General features: G+C 37.6%; 2 protein-coding genes across 3 annotated transcripts in view; one reads left to right on the top strand and one right to left on the bottom strand.

The window, feature by feature from the left end:
- Window positions 1-9,894: 9,894 nt before the first annotated feature.
- LOC114314610 (uncharacterized) overlaps window positions 9,895-23,845 on the bottom strand; it is a 46,063-nt gene continuing 32,112 nt past the window's right edge. For both annotated transcript variants that reach the window (XM_082906548.1, XM_082906551.1), the window contains exons 12-14: window positions 23,770-23,831; window positions 11,174-11,330; window positions 9,895-10,641 (exon numbers count right to left, since the gene is read on the bottom strand). In XM_082906548.1, coding sequence (XP_082762674.1) covers window positions 10,468-10,641; window positions 11,174-11,330; window positions 23,770-23,831 — 393 coding nt within the window. In that variant the 3' untranslated portion in view covers window positions 9,895-10,467. The remainder of the gene's footprint in view (window positions 10,642-11,173; window positions 11,331-23,769; window positions 23,832-23,845) is intronic.
- Window positions 15,947-17,379, top strand: LOC145807757 (uncharacterized). The gene has a single exon (XM_082906552.1). The coding sequence runs from the start codon at window positions 16,499-16,501 to the stop codon at window positions 17,222-17,224; it is 726 nt and encodes a 241-aa protein (XP_082762678.1). The 5' UTR covers window positions 15,947-16,498; the 3' UTR covers window positions 17,225-17,379.

Here is a 23,845-nt window from a genome sequence, read left to right as displayed (position 1 = left end):
TCTAGTTATACCCATTTTCTACCCCTAGTCCTATAGATTAAAGCATAGAGGGTCGCGAAGGCTTCGATTTAATCTGAGCGGATGGTGTTTTCATCGCCGGTGGATTTTCGACTTATCTTCTCTTCACTTCAAGAGGTAAGGTTTTTGAGCTTCTTTTCAATACCTCACTATAGATAGACTTGTGGTAATTTTTATGGCATTTAAAAACATAGTTTATTGTTGGTTTTTGTTAAAATGGATATGGGTGGATTTGGGTTTAAATTGGCAGTTTGTGGGTTGTGTGTTATAAATCACATTTTGGATATAAGTTGGAAAGGTTTGGTATTTCGTTTATAAATTTGGAATATTAAAGAGAAGTTTATTGTTAAATAGAAATGGGGCTATGATGTGGTTGTTTATGAATGATTGGGATTTTGGATTAATGTTGGTAGATGTGGCCATTGTGGTGTTTGTTGGGATTTGGAGTAGTGAGGTTTTATCTTCAAAACAAAATGGAACTAATTACCCTTTTTATAAAACATGAGAGTTGCAATGACGGGAGTACGAAATTACCTAAAGGTGTATTTATTATTTTGGATTATGTAATTGGCATCTACAGTTTTATCCTTGGCCATCGGTGGAGGATGGTATTAATTGTTGTTAGATATATGCCATGTGTACTATTGTAGGATGACCTATGTGATATGAGGTGATATGTTGTTGATTGTAAGTGGACATTGTGAATACACAATTCCATAATTGTGTTATGAATTATGTTGTTAAAGAGGTAATTGCAACATTTATAAATGTTGTTTCCGTTATGAGACTGTTGTTGACTAGTTATGGTTTTGACGTTTAGTATTCCAAGATGTGTTTTGGGAATGTTAGAAATAAAGGAAAACCCATGTGGAACGGTAGTTCACGGAGTATATTTTAAAAGAAATGAGTTAATGTAATTAACTGATTGTGGCTATTATGGTAGTGATCGAACTAGGTGTATGTATTACACCGTGTATTATTGATGTTGGTTAACGTGATTGTGTTTTTATTGTGATAATGTTTAGGGGTCCGTTTCCCGCCGCTTTGAGCCAGCAAAGGTGGCACTTTGACAGAAGTTTTTTCGTCCTTTCTGATAAGCGCCCGATAAAGTGTGAAAGAGGGTCCATTTCCCGCCGTATCCTAGCCGGAAAAGCGTGGCGCATTGTAATAGGTTCTTCATTCCCTTTCGGTTTGCACCCAATAACGTATGACCTAAGAGGCACCCCCTTCTGGGTGAGGTCGGTAAAGTGTTATGTATTATCTGTGTTGTTGAATCTGCCATCTGTGTTGTAGGCCGGTGGAGATGGAATTGGTAGTATGTATTACTTCAAATGTTCCTTTAGAACGTACATGTGTTACTGGTTTTCATATTGTGATTGCCTTTTAATCCTTGGGCCTGTGGTCGAGGAAGAGAGTGGATGTATTGGGCGTAGATGCGTGTGGCGCAGTAAGATATGGGGTTGGGTTATGACTTATATATGGGGTTGTGTTTTCAAAACAGATGTTTAGTGAAAAGTTTTATCAAAGAAAAAATGGAGTTTTGAAATGTTTGGTTTTGGAAGTAAAACGAGAATGAATGATTTTTATATGTAGTGTGTCAAGAGAAGCCACTTCTATGAGTATACTTTCAGATATTAACTATCATGTTATGTACACAGTATATCATGGTGCATGCATGATCATTTTTATCTATATGTGGTGATTGGTTAGGATCTTCAGGATCTCTACTGGGCTTAGTACTCATTCCATGTGTTGACAAATTTTTCAAGTATAAGGTTGGAAGATTGCTCGAGACTGAAGTTTTTTTATTTGTTGGTCGAGAGCCATGTATTGTAACAGGGTAAATCCCTTTTTGTTCTTTTTATTTGTTGTTATTTAATGTAAGCCTAAGGGTATCGTACCATGTTCAATTACGTATCATTATCATGGTCGTGAGAGAATGTCATTATTTATTCTTGTTCATATTCTCATATGGAAGGAATTATTTAAAATGAAGTTATTACTATAAAGGATTTGGTAATGAACTCAAGTAATAAAAGTCATGGCATTACATCTTGGTATCAGAGCGAGTCGGGTCGAATACTTTGAGCTCGTGGGAAGTGGTTTTACCATAGTGGGTTTGCTATGCTTGGTGAGGACGTTGCATATAGATGATTTATGTGTTAAGACAATTTATATGTTGCATTTGTGTGAGCATGGAGTTAAGTTTCCTGAATAATGCTTGTCACCAATAAACTTACTTTGAGGTTCTATTTGAAATATGCCTGATCAACGTGATTTCTGATAGGAATTTCTTGAAAGTTTCGAAGCGAATAGTTATGTCGTTGACTTAATTCGATTATGTGACTAAGTGTTTAATTGTCTTAATGTGTTAGAATTATGTGTTTTGGGGCTAAGTGTATCTTGTAACTTAGCGGGAGTAAATGTGTGAGTCACATTTGAACTAATGTGTAGAAAATAAATAGGACTCATTAGAATCAATACACCAAGAGGAAGGGAGAAGAATGAGTGTGATAAACCTATGAAAAATTTGACCAAGTTGTCAACTTCTACATTTATTTATTTTTATTTAGTTAACTTGTCCTTGTTTTTTGGATTTCCAATTAACTTTTTTTATTTATTATATATATATATATATATATTTGTATAACTTGTCCATAAACAATGCACTACTTAATATCTGCAACTAACTCATTATTTATATTTATTGAAATTGTTCTTACAATTGATTATTTTTTAACACAAATAAGAATATGATATAACCTGATAACATGAATATTATACAAATACTATTGACACCACATAATATGAAATAATATGACATCAACATGAACAATCTATTTGTGGCTAAAATAGCCACAAAAGACAAAATATGTTACTTTAGTCACAGTAAACAAAACATCACATTCAATCCATAATCATTACACTCTTCTCTTACAAAAAAAAGTCAAAAAAGTCAAAAAGTCAAAAAATTCTTCCCAAACCAAGCTTTTTATCCCAGGTTAAAATACTAAAAAAAGTCAAAAAAATTAAAAAGCCAACCCACTTCCCAAACCAACCCTAAGAGATGTTATGAATTTTTTGAATTGCTTATATAACTCAATATAGTTGATTTAAAAAATAAAAGAAGTACATAAAAATAGGATTTTAATATTAATATAATTTTTTAAAATTAAACATAATTTATTTTTTCTATTATTTTAAAGTTAATCTAATAAAAAACTATAATAATTATTTTTTGTAAATAAGAAAAATAGAATTGTATCAAAATTAAATATTTTTGTAAATAATTTCATTTAATAGATATTAATTTTCTTAAATTTAACTTATTAAAAAAAAATACCATATACACTTTCTACTTTTGAATAAGACTAAACTTGACATGACATGTTAGTCAACATGATACGAACTATATAGGAGTCCGAATCCTCTACCATACTTTCCTGCCATTGTTCCTGCAGTGCCCCAAAACGACGTCGTTTTGGGGCAAAATTTCAAAAAAAAAAAAAAATAATAAAACAAAATAGAACCAAAGAAGGGGAAGAAAAAAGACAAGAACGACGGAGAGGCGAGACGCCTCATTTCCGGTAGATTGGTTCGAGAGGCTTGAGAAAGCTTTGGTATGCTTGTCTTTTTTTCTTGTTCTCTGCATGTCTATAAATCTCTCGATTTGTATCCAGTAATGGCTATGATTACAAAGAGAGAGGCTTGAGTGGATTTTCTTCTCTTAAATGAGATCCGATTCGATGTATGGCGAGAGAGAAAGTCATGATGTTGAAGATCGAGTGACTAAGGTGCCGCCTTAGGGCTTTTGGCGTCTGGAATCACAAAAATCTCTCTTGATTTTCTCTCTTTTCATCCTTGATTTGGGGTTTCCCCCACAATGACAGACTTCCAAAATTCACAGTTGATATGAGCCCTAAATTGGCAATACAAAAGAATTTGTGTTTGTGTTTGTGTTTTGCATTTGTTTGGTTAATTATGAAGAGAGAAAGGACTTTTTTGTTCTTGTGTTCTTTATCTGTAACAACAGTGCAGACATTGAAAGTCTGATTTTACTTTGAATTTACACCAAACAAAACCCAAATATGATATATACATTCACATTTTTTATTATATTTTTTAGGCTATGATTTGTAATATATATATATATATATATTGTAGATTTGTATGGATATAAAGATATATATACATATATATATATATATAGGGATGGTTTCATATATATAGTATAATTTTTTATTTTTAATCTCATGGCAGGTAGAATATCGACATTTGGGGCATAAGAGTTGTTGAACAGCTTCAACAATGGCGTTTTTGTTACTGCAGGCGGTGACCTCCTCCGGCACTGCAGCTTCAACAATGGCGTCTTCGTCTTCGGCACTGTAGCTTCAACAACGCCTTTGATGGTGACCTCCTCCATTTCCACTTCTTCTTCTGTTGTTGGTGGAGCTATACAGAAATGGTTGAAAATTTTTAGGGCTTTTTTTGGAGTGGCCAAACAGGGAGTGAGTTTTTTTTTTTTTTTTAAATTTTGCCCCAAAACGACGTCGTTTTGGGGTACTGCAGAAAGCATGGCAAGAAAGTATGGCAGAGGATCCGGACTCAACTATATAGACCATTTAATAACCCTTTCGCAGTATTTTCATTATTTTTAAAATTTGGGGATCAAAACATTGTTTGGTTTGTTTTTGGGAGAGTTATTTTTGAAAAAAAATTTAAAGAGAGAGTTTAGAAATTTTTTTGGTTTGTTTGGTTGTATATTTTGGGAGAGTTATTTTTTTGGGAGTTTGGGATGATTTGATGTTTTGGGAGAATTTGAGTATATGTGTGTGAGAGAAAAAGTGATGGAGAATGAGAGAAGAGAGAGAAAAAATGATTGATTGATGTGTAAGAGAGAGAAAGTGATTTTGAAAATTTTTTGAAAAAAACTCAAACCAAATAATTTTTTAAATTTTTTTTTCTAAAACTCATCTCTCAAATGCAAACAAACATACCCATAATAGTTACGAAATCCTTCAGCTTTGTATATGAATTGGATAATGTGTTTATAAACAAAGATTTGAATTCTCTCAAGTTGTCCATTGAATTTAAGAGAATAGTTTGGACTTAGTGATCTATTTAGGACTAATTTCGGTAATCTAAACTGTTCATTTTTTAAAATTCGTTAAATATACTTTTCATGCAAAAAATTAAAATAATTGTATATTGTTAACTATATGTTTAAATCACATATATACAAAAAAAATGAATAGTTTCTTGAAATTATATTTATCATTTATTTTTTTTTAAAACAAATGTAATTTAAATGTATAACTATTGATATCTGATTATTTTGATTTTTTGTATGAACATACTATTCAATGATCCCTAAAAAATTAACAATTTTAATGACCAAGGTTGGCCTCGAAAGGGGCTCACTAAGCGGAGCTAGTGTCACTGCTGCGCGTGAAGCACAACAGTGATTATTGTGCAACCCGTAGAACTCATTTCAGGTCTTACTTTGATGATTTGAACCGTTGAAAATTTAATTATTGAGAACAATATACTTGTAAAAAATCAAATTAATCAGATATCAATAACCTATTCATCAATTAACATCTTTATATAAAAAAAAATGAATATATATGTATCAAACTGAATACAAATGTTATTTGATGAATATGTTATTGATATTCGATCAACTTGATTTTTTACAGGTATATTATTCTCGATATTTTTAAAATTTTCAATGATTTAAATTATCAAAATAAGACTTGACATGAGTTTAACGGGCCATACCACAGTCACTACTATGCTTCACTCACAGCACTGGATCCTCACTGAGCCCAACTTGAGATAATCCAAACCTTTTATGTATATATGAAATAATTGTTTGGCAATATAACATTATCTAATTCCGCTGTAGCACAAATTGCTGTGGAATTTCTATAAATCCGGGTTCGACTCCCGGCAGCGGAATATTATTATTTCCATTTGAACATGTGCTTTTGCTATTAAACTACACAGTTAATTTCATTTTTATCGCTTAAATTATTTTTATTTTTTTCTATTTTATCTTTAAACTATTAATTTAATTTAGGATAAATTACATTGCTCTACCCTTAAGTTTAGATAAAATACAGTAAGTCAAACAAGTTTGACATGTTCTCTTAAAATTTTAATTCATATAATGCTTAGTCCCATTTTTATTAAAAAAAAAAAAAAATTGTTAGCCATATGAATGAAAAAAAGATATTATCATTTTTTTTATACTCAAATGTTTATTTACCTTATTTATTTTTGTATTGTCACACCATTTACATTAATTTTGGGTCTTTTAACCTTACTAAAAGAAAAGTCAGCATAATTATATAAAAATGATAAAAATGAGACTCAATTTTATGTATTAAGAATTTGTTAATTTAATATGTGTATGAATGCTGCAATAGAGATACTAAAAATGTGTTGACCATTGTTTGTAATTTTGTGAATTTTCTTTGACTGTGTGAATTCTCTCTGAGTGTATGAATTTTCTCTGACTGTGATCACTATGTGAATTTTCTTTGGTTGTGGTCACTGTTTGTAATTTTGTGAATTTTCTTTGGCTATGGTTATTATATAAATTTTCTCCGGCTATGGTCACTGTGTAAATTGTCTCAAACACTGTAAGATTGTAATGTGTCTAGAGAAATTTTATTGAAAATACCTAGAGAAATTCCAAACTTGAACACACAAACACACTCAGAGAAATTCTAAGGTGATTGTGATGTGTCTAGAGAAATTCCAAACATGAACGCATAAACACACTCAACGAAATTTCTCTGGATCGAAATTTCTCTAGAAAAATGTTGATGAACCCCAACTACTATGAAAATATTGCATATCATTTATCCTATAAAATCTTAATACTAGGGATCTTAAAAAAAATTCTCCTTTAACAAACCTTTTGCAGTATTTTCATTATTTTTAAAATTTAGGGATCAAGACATATAATACTTACGAAATCCTTCAAGTGTGTATATGAATTGGATAATATCAACATAGATTTGAATTCTCTCAAGTTATCCGTTGAATTTAAGAGAATAGTTTGGACTTTGTGGTATATTTTAAGACCGATTTCGATAATTTAAATCGTTTATTTTTCAAAATTCGTTAAATATACTATTCTTGCAAAAAATTAAAATAATTGTATATTGTTAATTATATATTTAAATCATATTTATATTACCAAAAATGAATAGTTTTTTGAAATTATATTTATCGTCTATTTTTTTTAAAAACAAATATAATTTAAATATATAGCTATTAATATCTGATTATTTTTATTTTTTACATGAACATACTATTCAATGATCCCTATAAAATAAACGGTTTTGTTGCCCCGAAACGGCCTCACTAAGCCCAACTTAAGATCGTCCAAACCTTTTATGTATATATAAAACAATTGTTTAGCAATACATTAGCATCTAAATCTGCCGTAGCACAAATTGCTGTGGAATTTCTCTAATTCCCGGCAGTGGAACATGATATTTTTTCTTTTTCGTTGGGCCGGTCTGGGCCCATTAATGTTGCCTGGATTCTTACTTGGGCTTGCAAAGGACCTTTAATTACTGGGCCGAAAAAGGCCGACGGTTATGTCCATTTCCTTTTGAACTTGTGCTTTTGATATTAAACTATACACAGCAACGTTTTGAAAATTGGATTGGCAAGTGAATCGGAAAAGTAATTGTGTAGATGGGTCTCTGGTTCGAGTGAACTGAAAATGAACCGTTATGTCTAAAATATATTAAAATTTGGAAGTATAAAAAATATAAATATTAAAATTACAAAAATTATTAAATAATAAGCATTTTAAAAAAAATTCTTAAAATTTATTTTACGTTTTTTATATATTGATTTTTAGACATCGACGGTTATGGATTTGGATAACCATATTCACATTAGTAGAAATTTAATAAATGTGATTGATAGTTTATGAATAACATAGAAAAACTAACAATAATTTTGGAGGGATAAAAATGAAATTAACCCAACTAGATCTTTAGAAAATATTACAAAAAAAAAAAAAAAGCCTTAAGAGTGTGACACTTGTAACAAAATAAATCTTAAATTTTTAATTTTGTCAATTTAAACCTCAATCTTTTAATTTATTTTTAATCTAAACCATTAACCTATTTTTGTAACGTAAGACCAATGCAAAATGAGTATTTAAGTCATTAAACTCAATGTGAGTGCTCATGAAATGTTTAAAATATCATCTTTTATTGAGTTTCATAAGTAAAATATCATTTTTTTTACTAATTTTATGTAATGAAAATAGACATAATTTAGATTAAAAACAAGGTAAAAAATTTAAATTTAAATTGACAAAATTAAAAAATCAAATTTGTTACGAGAGTTAAACACTATGATTTTTTTTTTTTTTAAATTTAATTTGCCCAAATCTTTATAAACCTTGCAAGCTCCACCAAGCTTATTTACCCTCTATTTGTTTGGACAAAAAATATTTTTCTACAAAAAAAAATTTTAAAAAAATATTTTTTAAAGAAAATATTTTTTCATGTTTGGTAGTGGTAGTAGTCGAACAAAGGTGGAGGTGGAGGTGGTGGCATGATGGTGGGGCGACAACAGTGGTGATGGTGGCAGTGCCCATGGTGATGTGGTGGAGGTGATAGTGGTGGTGGTGGTGGTGTGGTGACATTGGTAGAATTTTAGTCCAACAAATATTTTTTGCCTTTTAAAAATAAAAAATATTTTATGCCAAAATAAGTTTGCTTTCCATTGACTATAGAAAATATTTTTAGTTGACTTCTATTTTTTATTGTACCAAACACCAAAAAATATAAAAAAATGTTTTCTAAAAATTATTTTCCACCAAAATAAACAGAGTGTTAATAAACAGTTGGCATTTAAAAGTTTAGAGAAGAAATAGATGCAACTGATAGTTTATGAGAATGAAGGTAATTTAGGAAGATAAAAGAGATTTTGGGATATGGCACCCAATTTTTTTTTTTTTCTTTTTTGGATAAGAAAATAATGGAGACCTTAAAAAGGTTTTCACAATTTGACCTCTATTGATGTGGTATATGATATGATGTACATTGTGGATCTCTAACATTTTTTTTTTCATTTATAAATTTTAATGGCATAAAAAAAGAAAATGCTTGAGGTCCCTAAGAAAAACTTCTCCAATTTGATCCACATATCAACTTTTGATTTGTTACATACTAAACTATATAAGTCTAACTCCCTCGTCACACAATTGTGAGTAAATTTATGAGTCTAAAATTATAAATTCCTAACATTTCCCTCCTTTGTATCCTTTCACATAGCCTCATCATCATAATGAGAAAGGTTGTGGATGGGCAACTTTCAACTCTTTAGGTTGTTTTTTATTTAAATTAGGATTGTATTTTGAATTATGAATTTAAGTAAAAATTTAGAAAAGAAGAAAAAGGAAAAAGAAAAAAAAGTCAGTGAAATGTAAATAAAATATAAACTAAAATTTTTCTTCATCTCTCTCTCTTTGCTTTTCATTTTTTAAATTTCTATTCAAATTTATGACTCAAACACAACATTAAACATTTGGTTTGACCATTGATCCATATTAGAGAAGCCAAATCCATGTCAAGAGCTTTCTTTCATGAGTTTGGATATCACAAACCCACCCCAAATATCCCACAGCTCATTTACCTTCTGCTAACCCAGAACGTATTATCTTTGAACAATAACCCAGAACATATGGAAATGCCTTTTTGGACTTTCTCAATAATAATTTTTTTGGACTTGCCAATCAAAAGCCAATTTAAAAATGACCAAATTCTCAAAATCAATGCCAAAATAAAATTTGGTCAAGTGAAGAATTTTACTGAATTTAAACAATTGCTCAACAAATAACCAATCACAAATCAATTTATCCATCAATCAATTAGGAGATTAAACAATCAATTCTAGAAATCTCAATAAAAAAGAAAAGAAAAGAAAAGAGCTTTCTAAACTATGAGACACATTTGACATGAAAATCCTATAGAAGGCCACTTATATAGGGCAAGATTCACAATCCGAACACCCAAAAACAAATTTCTATTTAGTCGTATGGTTACAAGGCTCAAATAATAACAATTACAACCTCTAACCCAAGCATACGTAGAATTTAGCCCACCACAAACTTCAACATGCTTGATCATTGCTCCAAACACCCTTGACATCATTACACACCATAGACCCAATAGCCTCCATAAAGTCCCACGCTCCAATCTCCATTTATCAATAGCTTCATTACTCAAAAGGGGCATAGTGATCAAGCGAATAGAGTGTGAATTGTGAATGTTTTGATGTGAAGTGATTTAGATGCAACAGTTGAGATCAAATCATAATTTGAGACTCTAAATTGAAGATAGTGTGAGATTCATCAATGGAGTTTTGACCCCATTTAACTGCTCATCATCACCAGAGTGGAACACAACATTAGACTGAAAAAGCGTAGTGACTTGTTTCGTTACTAACATCTGAGTAGTACTCATTAAAATTGAGATAACTCCAGAAATGCGAAAGAGCAAACTCCCTGTGTTTTGGTGTCTTGAGATAACACAAATGCAGCTCTTTGAGATTTTTATCAAACGTTCGCTTTATGGCAAGCACCTGCAAGTCATCAACAATTAGGGGTTAGAGTTTGGTTACTTTCTGCCTCTGTTTGTACTCTACAAACCAAACCAAATAAAACCATAATCAATTGAAGCTATCAAATACAAAATTCTACAATTAATTTGAACATGAATAGATGATACATGTGAAGAAGTTTCAATATCCAATGCTTATAGAATATCAACACTGCTCTATCTTGGGCGGAGGCTGGATCTGAATTTTTCCTAATAATTTTACCTTTTATAGTACATAAGAAAGTTATATTTCAATATCTTAGGGCCATGTTTGACAAAGGGAAGTACAATTGGAAGCAAAGTACAAATTTGAAAGCACTACAATTACATTCAAAATGCCAACTGTGGGAAACCCATTCTAGATTATGAGCAGTTTCAAAATTGAAGATCTCATAATTATTATGCCAGAATACCCCTGCGTATGTCTCCACAAACCAAAGTAATATACTAAATTTATTAAAGCAAAAAAATAAAAATTAAAAATTGTAAGTAAGAAATCAAGACATGAGACCCACCTGGGAAATGTTGATCCGAGAGAGTTTATCTGAAAAATTTCCATCAAGTCCAGCATCATACATGGATCCTATCAGACAAGCCCTGAACTCTAGTGCACACTGCAAAATGTTTTCGATAATGCTGGCTATGGACTGCAGCTCATCAGACAAGAAACATCTGAAGAGGAAATGCTAACAATCAACTTCAAATCATGACACCAACGAACAACAAACAAGATAGTAGTACTAAAAAAAAAATAGAAATTTTGAGAGTAGCTGTAGAAGACGTATCTTTGGATAATCACAAAAACATCATAAAGAATTTATATAAAAATTAAATGGTACTACATCTATTAACGATGATAATGATGAAAACAAGAAGTTAACAACTATGCTAACCATAACTATTTTGGTTGGATGCACAATCTTATTTTGCCATCCCACAACCGTATCTTTTCTATAAAGCCAATCATGAAATCATTTATGTTCTACTAGAATTTCCCTTGTTTTAATCCTCTCCTCCCCTCTTTAAATTATTCATTTATTCCAAAGAAATCCCCTTTTCCTTGTTCAGTGTTTAAGATTTCTATTGTTGTCACCTTGGAAATAGGAAGGATTAAATATGTTTGTTTAAGGTGGTAAGCATGCAATTAGATCTGCATAAGTCGGTGTGCAGCTAATGTATGGCAACCTTTGTTGAATTAAAATATCGATTTTAGAGATTATTCTCTCTACTACCCTTCTAGGGTTCATTACAGTCCCTAGGGCTTGTTTTCTTGCAGCTCCAACATGTATTTATAGTTTTGGATTGCATTCAGTGGTATCAGAGCAAGTTCAATCCTACTGAGTTCCCTATATTGCATTATAAAAAAATTAAGTGCAGCACATAAATGAAAGATTGAGGAAAGATCACAGCAACAATAAGTTGTAGTTATGATCCCATGGAAGATCAGGGATGTCATTCAACATCTTGAAATGAATTTGGAGGATATATTCTTTAGCAGAGATTCATCTCCTCTGCAAAAAGTTGATCAATCATCAGATACATTTATTCTCTCTGTATTTTTCTCTTTATACATTGATTTTCTACATGGTATCAGAGCAAGGTTAACAACCTAGTCATTCTGTTTTACCGGCGGGCGGCAGCCTCGCCTTGGCCGCCCGCCGGACCTCTACACATACCTTCCCTCCGTCGGCCCACACGACAGCCACCGACGCCGTGTTCTGGCCAACGTCAACCCACGCCATCTTTTCTGCTCAGCATTTCTTTACCTGGTCCTTGAGCTCCCAAGAGTAAGCTCAAGATCATCACCACAATCCTCTCTACTGTGTGGCTTCCAAAAGCAAACTCATCTGAAATCACTTCAGACATAGGGACATCAGCAGTATGGTCAGAGCCTGCTGCAATGGCGGGAGAGCAAGTTCCACTTTGCCCAGGTGTCCCCATCCGACGGAGGCAGCTCGGTCGTACACCGTGGCGGCTTCCTCAGGCGTATCAAAAGTCCCAAGCCAGACCCGCTTTCTCCGGGTCGGGTCTCAGATCTCCGCCGCCCAACGCCCCCACGGCCTCTAGCGGACGCCGCGGAACTTTTTTCTGGCGAGTGACGTCAGATTCCGGCGACCGTATAGTCCTGTGGCTTCGCTTCTTACTGCTTGGATTGGCTACTGATTTAGGCGATTGCTTGAAATTGATCTCTCTGATGTGTCTCTTCACTCTCACAACCTGTGGTTCGTCGTCACTGGAAGAGTCAGTGGCGTCGGCGTCGGCCAGTATGATTCTCACGACTTTTGGCCGGAAAACTGGAGATCGGAAGGCATCTGACCGAGACGACGTCGTCTTCTTCATCGTCTTCGTGGACCTTGTCGTTCTCACCTCAAACCCTTTTCCACCTCAAATCCTTCAACGCTCCGACTACCCCAACGGCGTCACTAACCCCTTGCACCACGAGTCACCATCACGGAGCTCAGAGCATGGACTCCAGCAGCAACATCAACGGTGAACATGGCACATCCCATAATCGGAGCCCGTCAATCCGGATTGCACACCTATAAACATCATCCCTCTATCTCTGTTCTAGAGAGAGAGAGGCTATAGCACTGCAGACAGAATCACTAAAGGACATGGAGTTTACATGGCCTTGTGCTGGTAAAGATGCGCTGATTGATGTTGGTACATGGGAAAGGGGACTCACGTGGGTGGTAATTTGGCCCACGGTTTTTGATCAAAACCACCATATAGTTTCAAACATCTCTGGTCTTTTTTATTTTCTGTTCTCTTTTTTTATCATTTAACTACTCTTCATCCTTTTTAATCAATCCACTCCCTCTCTCTCTGGTCCCTCTCTCCACCAGATATTGTCTTCCATCCTTTTCCTTAATTTATTCCACCCACGTTACACTCTTTTTTTTTTTTTTTTTTTTAATATATATATATCTATATATTTTTATTATCATATATTTCCCCTATCCCTACCATTGTTAGTGAGCATCACCATTTTCCCATTATCTTCTTATTATTTTTTTTATATTCCACACAAAAAAAAAAAAAAAAAAAAAAAAAACCAATCACACCGATGTTTTTCATATCACTTCTCCACAAATATTTTTATCTATTTTCTTTCTCCATTGTTTTCTTTTATTTTATTTTTATTCTTCACCAAAACAACAACACAAAATAACACCAACAACATTCCACAAACTTGTCATTTCTTCATGCCGGGATCAACCCCGATCACAATTTTACACCAAAAAAAAAAAAAAAAAAAAAAAAAAACAACAACCAAACAAAACCACAAAAACCACATCCACAGGTGGGATTTTTCTTCTCTACTCTGCCGCGGGTCTCTTCTTCTTGCCTCCGTCCTGGGCGGCCCTTGCCGGTGTTGCCTCAGTACTTCCTTGTCCACTGGGCATGATCACTACTCCCTGCTCCTCCACTGCAGCATATGGCAGCCCTCCAAATCGGAACATCACGGTGGCCTTCCGCTTCAACTCCTTGTTTTCCGCCTTTAGCACACTTATCTCTGCTCGCGCATCCTTATACATGCGTTGGAGCAGAGCCAGCTGGGAGTTTAACTGTTGCACCTCATTTGTCCTGCTCTGCAGCCGGTGCGACAAGTTTGTGACTGCCGTCATCGTCTCCACACAGGACTTCAAAGTATACTGATTGGCCTCAATATCAGTTTGCACCGCCATTTTTTGCTCCACCGACCGCATCGGAAAGTTCAACGGAGCAAACACAGAGGTGTTTGGTTGAGGTTCACTGGCCACCGCACCAGTTCTCTCTCTTGTTGACTCATTGAGGTCGGGAAAGAGAGTGAGTAGACCTCGGGATGAAGAGGCCATATTCTGGGTAGCTGAACGGGAAGAAGAGGCCATGTTTTTTGGGTTGCTGAGTGTTTCCGAGAAGGGTTGGATACAGAGTATTTACAGATTGTTTCAGAATAACAAGTTCAGAGGTTTCAGTCTGGTTTGGTTTCCTCCGCCTCTGCATTGGTTTATATTGACACAGACGACGCGGCCGACACGTCGCTCTGTCGCTCACGTGCCTCGCCGCGTCTCCGGCTCACCTTTTGATGGCTCGACGCTTTCTGTCGGGCACGACTTTTGATGGCACGCCTTTTTATGGATTGGGCACGCCTTTTGATGGCACGCCTTTTGAAAAATTGGGCACACCTTTTGAGGGTGCGACTTTTTAAGGGTCCGACAAGACTCTGTAAACTGTCCCGACATTGATTCCGGTTAGCTCCTTTATGGGTCCGACAAGACTCTGTAAACTGTCCCGACATAGATTCCGGTTAGTTTCTACAAGGGTCCGACAAGACTCTGTAAACTGTCCCGACATAGATTCCGGTTAGTTTCTACAAGGGTCCGACAAGACTCTGTAAACTGTCCCGACATTGATTCCGGTTAGTTTCTACAAGGGTCCGACAAGACTCTGTAAATTGTCCCAACATTGATTCCGGTTAGCTCCTTCATGGGTCCGACAAGACTTTGTAAACTGTCCCGACATTGATTCCGGTTAGTTTCTACAACGGTCCGACATGACCCCGTAAACTGTCTTCTACAACGGTCCGACATGACCCCATAAACTGTCTTCTACATCGGTCTGACACCGCCATCCAGTGTCCTCTACACCGTTATGACACCACCATACAGTGTCCTCTACAACGTTATGACACCCCCATACAGTGTCCTCTACAACGTTATGACACCACCATTCAGTGTCTTCACCAATGGTCTGACACGACCATACAGTGTCTCCTATCCTTTTTTATTTTTATGTATTTTCTTGTTTTGTTCCTCTCTTCAAACTCAAGTTGGTTAGTTTCTATCCTCCTTGAGTTTGCGGGGGGCTGTTAGAATTTACCATCACCTACCACCAATTTACCATCACCTACCACCACCTACTCCTCACCTACTACACTCACCCTCTCCTATATAATGAGCCACTCACCATTTGTAATACATAACATCAATGTACATCAATCAATAATAAGATCATCAGATACATTTATTCTCTCTGTATTTTTCTCTTTATACATTGATTTTCTACAGGTATCAACCTCAGAAATACGATGAATACTTGGAAAATGGTTAGTTAATCACTACCAAGAGTGATTGTGATCATTAGGAATCATGAATCAAGATGAATTGCAAATCGAATCGTAAATCGTAAAGATTTGGTCACTTTTTCTAAATTGCATAAAAATTATATCTATACACTTAAATTGTTAAATATATCTTACAAATAAAAAATATTTAGACTTCAATCAATGAAAATGTTGTTTTATGTTAGAATTTACCATTACCTACCACACACTTACCATCACCTACCACACACTCACCTACTACACTCACCTACTCCTCACCTACCACCACCTAACCTACATCTATATAATCAATCAATTGTAACAGAATCAATATCAATCAATAAATCAATAATACATAAATTACATAAATTCTTACATGGTATCAGAGCAAGGTTGAGAAGCTAATAATTCTGCTTCACCGGCGGGCGGCAGCCTCGCCTTGGCCGCCCGCCGGACCTCTACCCATACCTTCACTCCGCTGCTCTCTCTCTCGGCAACTCTCTTTTCTGGGGCAAAACCCAGCTTGTTTTTTCTCCAACAAAGCTCCGCCACTGTACACTGTCCTCATCACGTCGCTCCTCCAGCGATGCTGCCTTCCCTCCTGTACCACCAACCATCACCGTCGTGATTCGCCGTCGCTGGTGCATCGCCGTCACCGGCGCCAACCTTTTCATCCCACCACCATCTTCTTCTCCATTTCACTCAAAGACAGCTCTACTGGTTGCGTTTATCCACTAGCACTAGTACATCTCCGATGAGCAACACACCCTCATCCTGCCACCCCAGGCTCTTCGTCGCCGACCTCGCCCTTGGGGTTTCCCTCTGCCTTCAGGGACTCTGGGTGCTTCAGACCGGCCTCTCTCTCTCCGTCGCTGTCTTCATACCTGAAGGATGCCACAAGCTTCTCGATGTTGTCCGCGGCGTCGACGTTTCCACCAAGTGCGATTTGGACGACTCCAAGCTCAGGGCCGTCGCAATCCTCGATCTGATGTTTGTCCTCCACAATGGACAACAACCCCATGCCATCTCTCGCTCTTCTTCCCTCAACTCTCGCGCCCCCATCGAGGAAGAACTCAAGCAAGTCTTCAACAAATTCGACGTCAATGGTGACGGCAACATCTCCTCCTCCGAGCTCGGATCCATCCTCTCCAGCCTCGGCTACTCCGCCACCGATGACGAACTCCAGACCATGATCCGAGAGGTCGATTCTGATGGCGATGGAGTCATCGATTTGGACGAGTTCATCGAGCTCAACACCAAGGACATCGATTCCAATGAGGTTTTGGAGAATCTGAAAGAGGCGTTTTCTGTGTTTGATATTGATAAGAATGGTTCCATCTTTGCTGATGAGCTTCAGAATGTGCTGAGTAACAGCACTCAAGAAAATCAACTTCTCTCTGTGGACCTCTCGGCATCAACCTCTCTCTCTATCCCTCTTTTTCTTGTGACCCACACTCACACACACCCACGGGATTTCTAACACCAACAGTTTTTTTTTTAATCATCACACTGATACATCCACACTCACTCACGGCACAAACAGACTCACTCTCTTTCATCAAAATATGCTTGTCGAAATAGTACTTTAATAAAAATGTGGCAGACACTGACCACGCACATGCACCTCCTCTTTCATCATTTCTCCCCCATTTCTTTTACTCTTTCCCATCATCTCTTTTACACTTTTCTTCTGCCAACTTGTTCCCCATTAATTTTATAATTTCATTTATTTTATCACATATCTATTTAAACATAAAATAAAAATAAAAATAAAAAATAAAAAAAAAACAAACAAATCATAAACCAAACTCATTTTATTCATATCGGGCCTCACCCCGATCACCATTTTACACCAAAAAAAAAAAAAAAAAAAAAAAAAAACAACACAACCACACCCACAGTGGGATTTTTCTTTTCCCTTCTCTATTCTACTGCAGGTCTCTTCTTCTTACTTTTATCTTGGGTGTCCCGTGCCAGTCCGGTCTCCGTGCTTCCTCGTCCACCGAGCACGTTCACTCCCCCATACTCCTCCACTGCAGCATCTGGCGGCCCTCCAAATCGGAACATCACGGTGGCCTTCCGCTTCAGCTCCTTGTTTTCTGCCCTTAGCACGCTTATCTCTGCTCGCGCATCCTTATACATGCGTTGGAGCAGAGCCAGCTGGGAGTTTACATGCTGCACCTCATTTGTCCTACTCTGCAGCCGGTTCGACAAGTTTGTGACCGCCGTCATGCTTTCCACACATGCCTTCAGAGTATACTGATTGGCCTCCACATCCGACTGCACTGCCATTCTTTGCTCCACCGACCGCATCGGAAAGTTCAACGGAGCAAACTCCGGGGCGCTTGGATGAATTTCCAGTGCCACCGCACCAGTTCTCTCTCTCGTTGACTCATTGAGGTCGGGAAAGAGGGTGAGCAGCCCGCGGGAAGACGATGAAGCCATTTTCTAGGCAACAGAGTGTTACACAGTATCTCTCTCAGAAATATCTCTCAAAAAACAGAGTGTTACAGAATCTCTCTCAGAAATATCTCTCTCAGAAATATCTCTCAGAAAACAGAGTGTTACAGAATCTCTCTCAGAAATCTCTCTCAGAATATCTCTCGCAGGTTTTTTTTTTGCCTCAGCCTCAGCCTCCGTCTTATAGCCGAGGCAGCCACGCGCATCGCGCGCCTCTTGCCACCAGCCGACAACCGGGCGCGCAAGCCAAGGCGCCCACGTGCCTCGCCATCATGTCCGGCACGCCTTTTGATAGATTGGGCACGCCTTTTGATGGCACGCCTTTTGAAAAATTGGGCGCACCTTTTGAGGGTGCGACTTTTTAAGGGGTCCGACAAGACTCTGTAAACTGTCCCGACATTGATTCCGGTTAGCTCCTTTATGGGTCCGACAAGACTCTGTAAACTGTCCCGACATTGATTCCGGTTAGCTCCTTTATGGGTCCGACAAGACTCTGTAAACTGTCCCGACATTGATTCCGGTTAGTTTCTACAAGGGTCCAGCAAGACTCCGTAAACTGTCACAACAACTGTCACAACATTGTCTGCTACAACGGTCCGACATGACCCCATAAACTGTCTTCTACATCGGTCTGACACCGCCATCCAGTGTCCTCTACAACGTTATGACACCACCATACAGTGTCCTCTACAACGTTATGACACCACCATTCAGTGTCTTCACCAATGGTCTGACACGACCATACAGTGTCTCCTATCCTTTTTTATTTTTCTGTATTTTCTTGTTTATTTTTATGTATTTTCTTGTTTTGTTCCTCTCTTCAAACTCAAGTTGGTTAGTTTCTATCCTCCTTGAGTTTGCGGGGGGCTGTTAGAATTTACCATTACCTACCACACACTTACCATCACCTACCACACACTCACCTACTACACTCACCTACTCCTCACCTACCACCACCTAACCTACATCTATATAATCAATCAATTGTAACAGAATCAATATCAATCAATAAATCAATAATACATAAATTACATAAATTCTTACATTTTAAATGATGATTACACGGTTTAATAGGTAAGAAATTAACATGAGTTCTCATGTAAGATCACAGCCTTACCTTTTCCCTTTTAAATATTTCTTATCAACCATTCTAAATGAGGAGAGTAAACAAAGACAAACTCCCAATTTCCAAGTAACAATAACTCAACAATGATGTTTTAAACTCTTTACAACTAAAGTAATAGAATTCTCACATCAAAGTGAGGTGAGGAAACCCAAATCTCCAGACATTTTCAAAAATCTCACCTAACTCCTTAAAAAGATTCTTTTTATAATTGCAAACACTTCGATGAAGTTGAATATGTTAGCCTAGAATTTGTAGAGAGAGAAGGTTCTTTTTTTTTTTTGTTCCCCCAGGGTTTGAATCTTTGAGAGTAAATACTGTTAATGTACACTAAACCTAACCCACTAACCTAACCCACTACATCCACTCCACTAAACCTAACACACTTACCATCTCCACTACCACCCACCACCTCCACTACCATCCACTACCACCACTCACCTACCTCACACCTCTCCTATATAATAGCTTGTAATATACAAAATCAATATATACAACAATCTTGTAATATACACATAAATCAATAATACAATTCTCTTTTTACATTGTTTACTTACATGGTATCAGAGCAAGGTTAAGAACCTATTCATTCTGCTTCACCGGCGGGCGGCAGCCTCGCCTTGGCCGCCCGCCGGACCTCTACACGAGGGGGGGAGATACACCCAGCACAAACACACATAGACACACGGGTTAGAAGGGGAGAAGACACACACCCTCACACTCTCTCTCTCTCTAGCCGAGACCATCAACCAACATCACCCGCATCCTCGCCCAACACCCCGACTTCTCCACCTTCAACCACTACCTCACCGTCACCCACCTCGCCGCCGAGATCAACCGCCGCACCACCATCACCATATGCGCCGTCGACAACGCCGCCATGTCCGACCTCCTCTGTGCTTCAGTTCATCTGGTTCACAGAGCTTGTCTGGGTGACCCTCATTCACAGATTCGGAAGTGAATAGGAAAGTTTCCATTCTCTCAAACTGGAGATGATAAAACAAGGATGCGAAGATATAACACAGAGAGAGGTCGAAAGAGAGAACAGAGGAGAAGGATCTGAGGAGCAAACTTGGCTACATCATATCACCCACTCAAACATTTTTAATATTTTACTCCACCCACTCTTTCTCTCTCTCATTTTTTTTTTTTTTTTTTGAAACACACTTTATTCCTCTCTCACAGTGTCGGCTCCATTTATTATTTTTCTTTTATTTCTTTAATCCCACTCCACCCCAATACAGAGAAGCTCTCTCTCTCACAGTGTCGGCTACATTTCTTTTAAACCCACTCGACCAACCCATGTGCACCCATCATTCCACCACCTCTCACCACCGCCCACTTCATGATCCCATTTTCTTATTCTTGTTATTATTCTTATTCTTCAAAAAAACAAAAACAAAAAAAAAAAAAAAAAAAAAAAACAACAACAACAACAAACAAACAAACCCATTGCCAACAATTTACCAATTTCTACAACCAACATATTTTATTAATCTCAGGGATCAACCCCGGTCACACTTTTACACAAAAAAAAAACAAAACAAAACAAAACAAAACAAAAAAAAAAAAAAACAAAACACCAAACGGTTTGTTTTCTGCAGCCGGCCACCCACCAACCTCACTTCTTCGCCTATTCCGCCAGTCTCTTCTTCTTGCCTCCGTCCTGGGCGGCCCTTGCCGGTGTTGCCTCCGTGTTTCCCACTCCACTGGGCATGATCACTACTCCTTGCTCCTCCACTGCAGCATATGGCGGCCCTCCAAATCGGAACATCACGGTGGCCTTCCGCTTCATCTCCTTGTTTTCTGCCCTTAGCACGCTTATCTCTGCTCGCGCATCCTTATACATGCGTTGGAGCAGAGCCAGTTGGGCGTTTAATTGCTGCACCTCATTTGTCCTACTCTGCAGCCGGTGCGACAAGTTTGTGACCGCCGTCATGGACTCCACACATGCCTTCAAAGTATACTGATTCGCCTCCACATCCGTTTGCACTGCCATTTTTTGCTCCACCGACTGCATCGGAAAGTTCAACGGAGCAAACCCAGTGGTGTTTGGTTGAAGTTCACGGGACACCGCACCAGTTCTCTCTCCTGTGGACTCGTTGAGATCGGGAAAGAGAGTGAGCAGCCCACGGGAAGACGAGGCCATTTTCTGGGCAACAGAGTGTTACAGAATATCTCTCACAACAGAGTGTTACAGACTATCTCTCTCAGCAAAACGACCTCTCTTTCTCAGCAAAACGAAGAAATTTTCAGAGGTTTCTCTCAGTTTTTCTGTCTCAATTTCTGCCTCCTCCGCTTCGGTTTATAAAGACCATGACACAGAGGCAGCCACGCGCATCGCGCGCCTCTTGACACCAGACAACCGGGCACGCCAGCCAAGGCACTCACGTGCCTCGCCATCATATCTGGCACGCCTTTTGATGCATCGAGCACGCCTTTTGATGGCACGCCTTTTGACAGATTGGGCACACCTTTTAAGGGCACGACTTTTGAGGGCTCGATATCTACATCCATGTATATTTTTTTTTGGGCAGCCTATATACACACTCATACAGTGTCTTCTACACCGGTCAGCTTTATCAATCCCTTTGTTTCAACCTCAAATAGGTTTCTATCTTCACACCTATTTGAGTTTGAGGGGGGGTTATACACAGTATCATGTATAAGTCACTCATGGCGCACTCCCTAAGTCGCCCCCTTGGTACATCACCACAACCTTCTACAACGGTCCGACATGACCCCATAAACTGTCTTCTACAACGGTCCGACATGACCTCGTAAACTGTCTTCTACATCGGTCCGACATGACCTCGTAAACTGTCTTCTACAACGGTCCGACATGACCTCGTAAACTGTCTTCTACATCGGTCCGACATGACCTCGTAAACTGTCTTCTACAACGGTCCGACATGACCCCGTAAACTGTCTTCTACACCGGTCCGGCATGACCTCGTAAACTGTCCTGCTACAACGGTCCAACATGACCCCGTAAACTGTCTGTCTTCTACAACGGTCCGACATGACCCCGCAAACTGTCTTCTCCAACGGTCCGACATGACCCCGTAAACTGTCTTCAACAACGGTCCGACATGACCCCGTAAACTGTCTGCTCCAACGGTCCGACATGACCCCATAAACTGTCTTCTACATCGGTCTGACACGACCACACAGTGTCTTCTACAACAGTCCGACACGACCCCGTAAACTGTCTGCTACAACGGTCCGACATGACCCCGTAAACTGTCTGCTACAACGGTCCGACACGACCATACCGTGTCTCCTATCCTGTTTTGTTTTTTATTTATCAGTTTACTTTTCTGTTTTGTTACTCTCTTCAAACTCAAGTTGGTTAGTTCCTATCCTCCTTGAGTTTGAGGGGGGCTGTTAATGTACACTAAACCTAACCCACTAACCTAACCCACTACATCCACTCCACTAAACCTAACACACTTACCATCTCCACTACCACCCACCACCTCCACTACCATCCACTACCACCACTCACCTACCTCACACCTCTCCTATATAATAGCTTGTAATATACAAAATCAATATATACAACAATCTTGTAATATACACATAAATCAATAATACAATTCTCTTTTTACATTGTTTACTTACAAATACAAAGAAAGAAAGTCAAAGGATGGCATATAGTAACCCTAAAAACCTTAAAAAGGTAGTGTGAACCCTTTTCCAATAATTAAAAAAACAAAAAAAAAAAGGGCAAAAAATCGATTTCAGTGAATTGATCGATTCACAGTTCACTCATATTCACCCACGATTTGCAACTATTTGCTATTCATCAACCTGTTCGTGTTGATTACCCACTAAATCGAATCGAATTGAATCATATGATTCTAATAACTAAGATTGTGATCACAAGGTGAGAATTGGTGATCTCAAACTTGTGCTGGATGATAAATTTTGACTGCATGTCAATGGAACTAGGAAATATTAAATGTAATTTGAGGTGGTAAACATGTAATGTACCGCCAACTATATCCTACGATTAGGTCTATATAAGTTGGTGTACAGCTAATGTATTGTAATCTGTGTTAGATAATAATATTTATGTCAGAGATTATTCTCTCTACTACCCTTACTTCTGTCTTCTGCAATCTCTATTAGTTATAATTTTCAGACTTCTGTCTGACTATGAATTCAGTAGCAAGGATTAAATTCAGGGATCTGAAAGACAACTATCAGTTCTCAATTTCTTCCGACTTTCCTGTGCTTTTGTGTGTGTGCGCGGGAGAGAGAGAAAGAGAGGATAAAAAAGAGATGTTGCTACAAAAGGGTAAATATTACAACATTAACTCACAAACCCAAAAATAATAAAATAGAAACAAAAACAAAAACATATAAAACAAACAAACAAACAAAAGGTCCAAAAAATAACTTCTTAAACTTCAAGAAATAGAAAAACAAAAACTTACATGTGCAGGGAATCAGTTAGATATGCCATGTGCACAGACTTGAGATCCATCATATCTTTCACCTACAAAAGCCAAG

This window comes from Camellia sinensis, chromosome 14 (assembly GCF_055761805.1).
Source record: "Camellia sinensis isolate YWXY chromosome 14, ASM5576180v1, whole genome shotgun sequence".
Classification (NCBI taxonomy): domain Eukaryota; kingdom Viridiplantae; phylum Streptophyta; class Magnoliopsida; order Ericales; family Theaceae; genus Camellia; species Camellia sinensis.
This window is presented reverse-complemented; position numbering and strand designations above follow the sequence as displayed.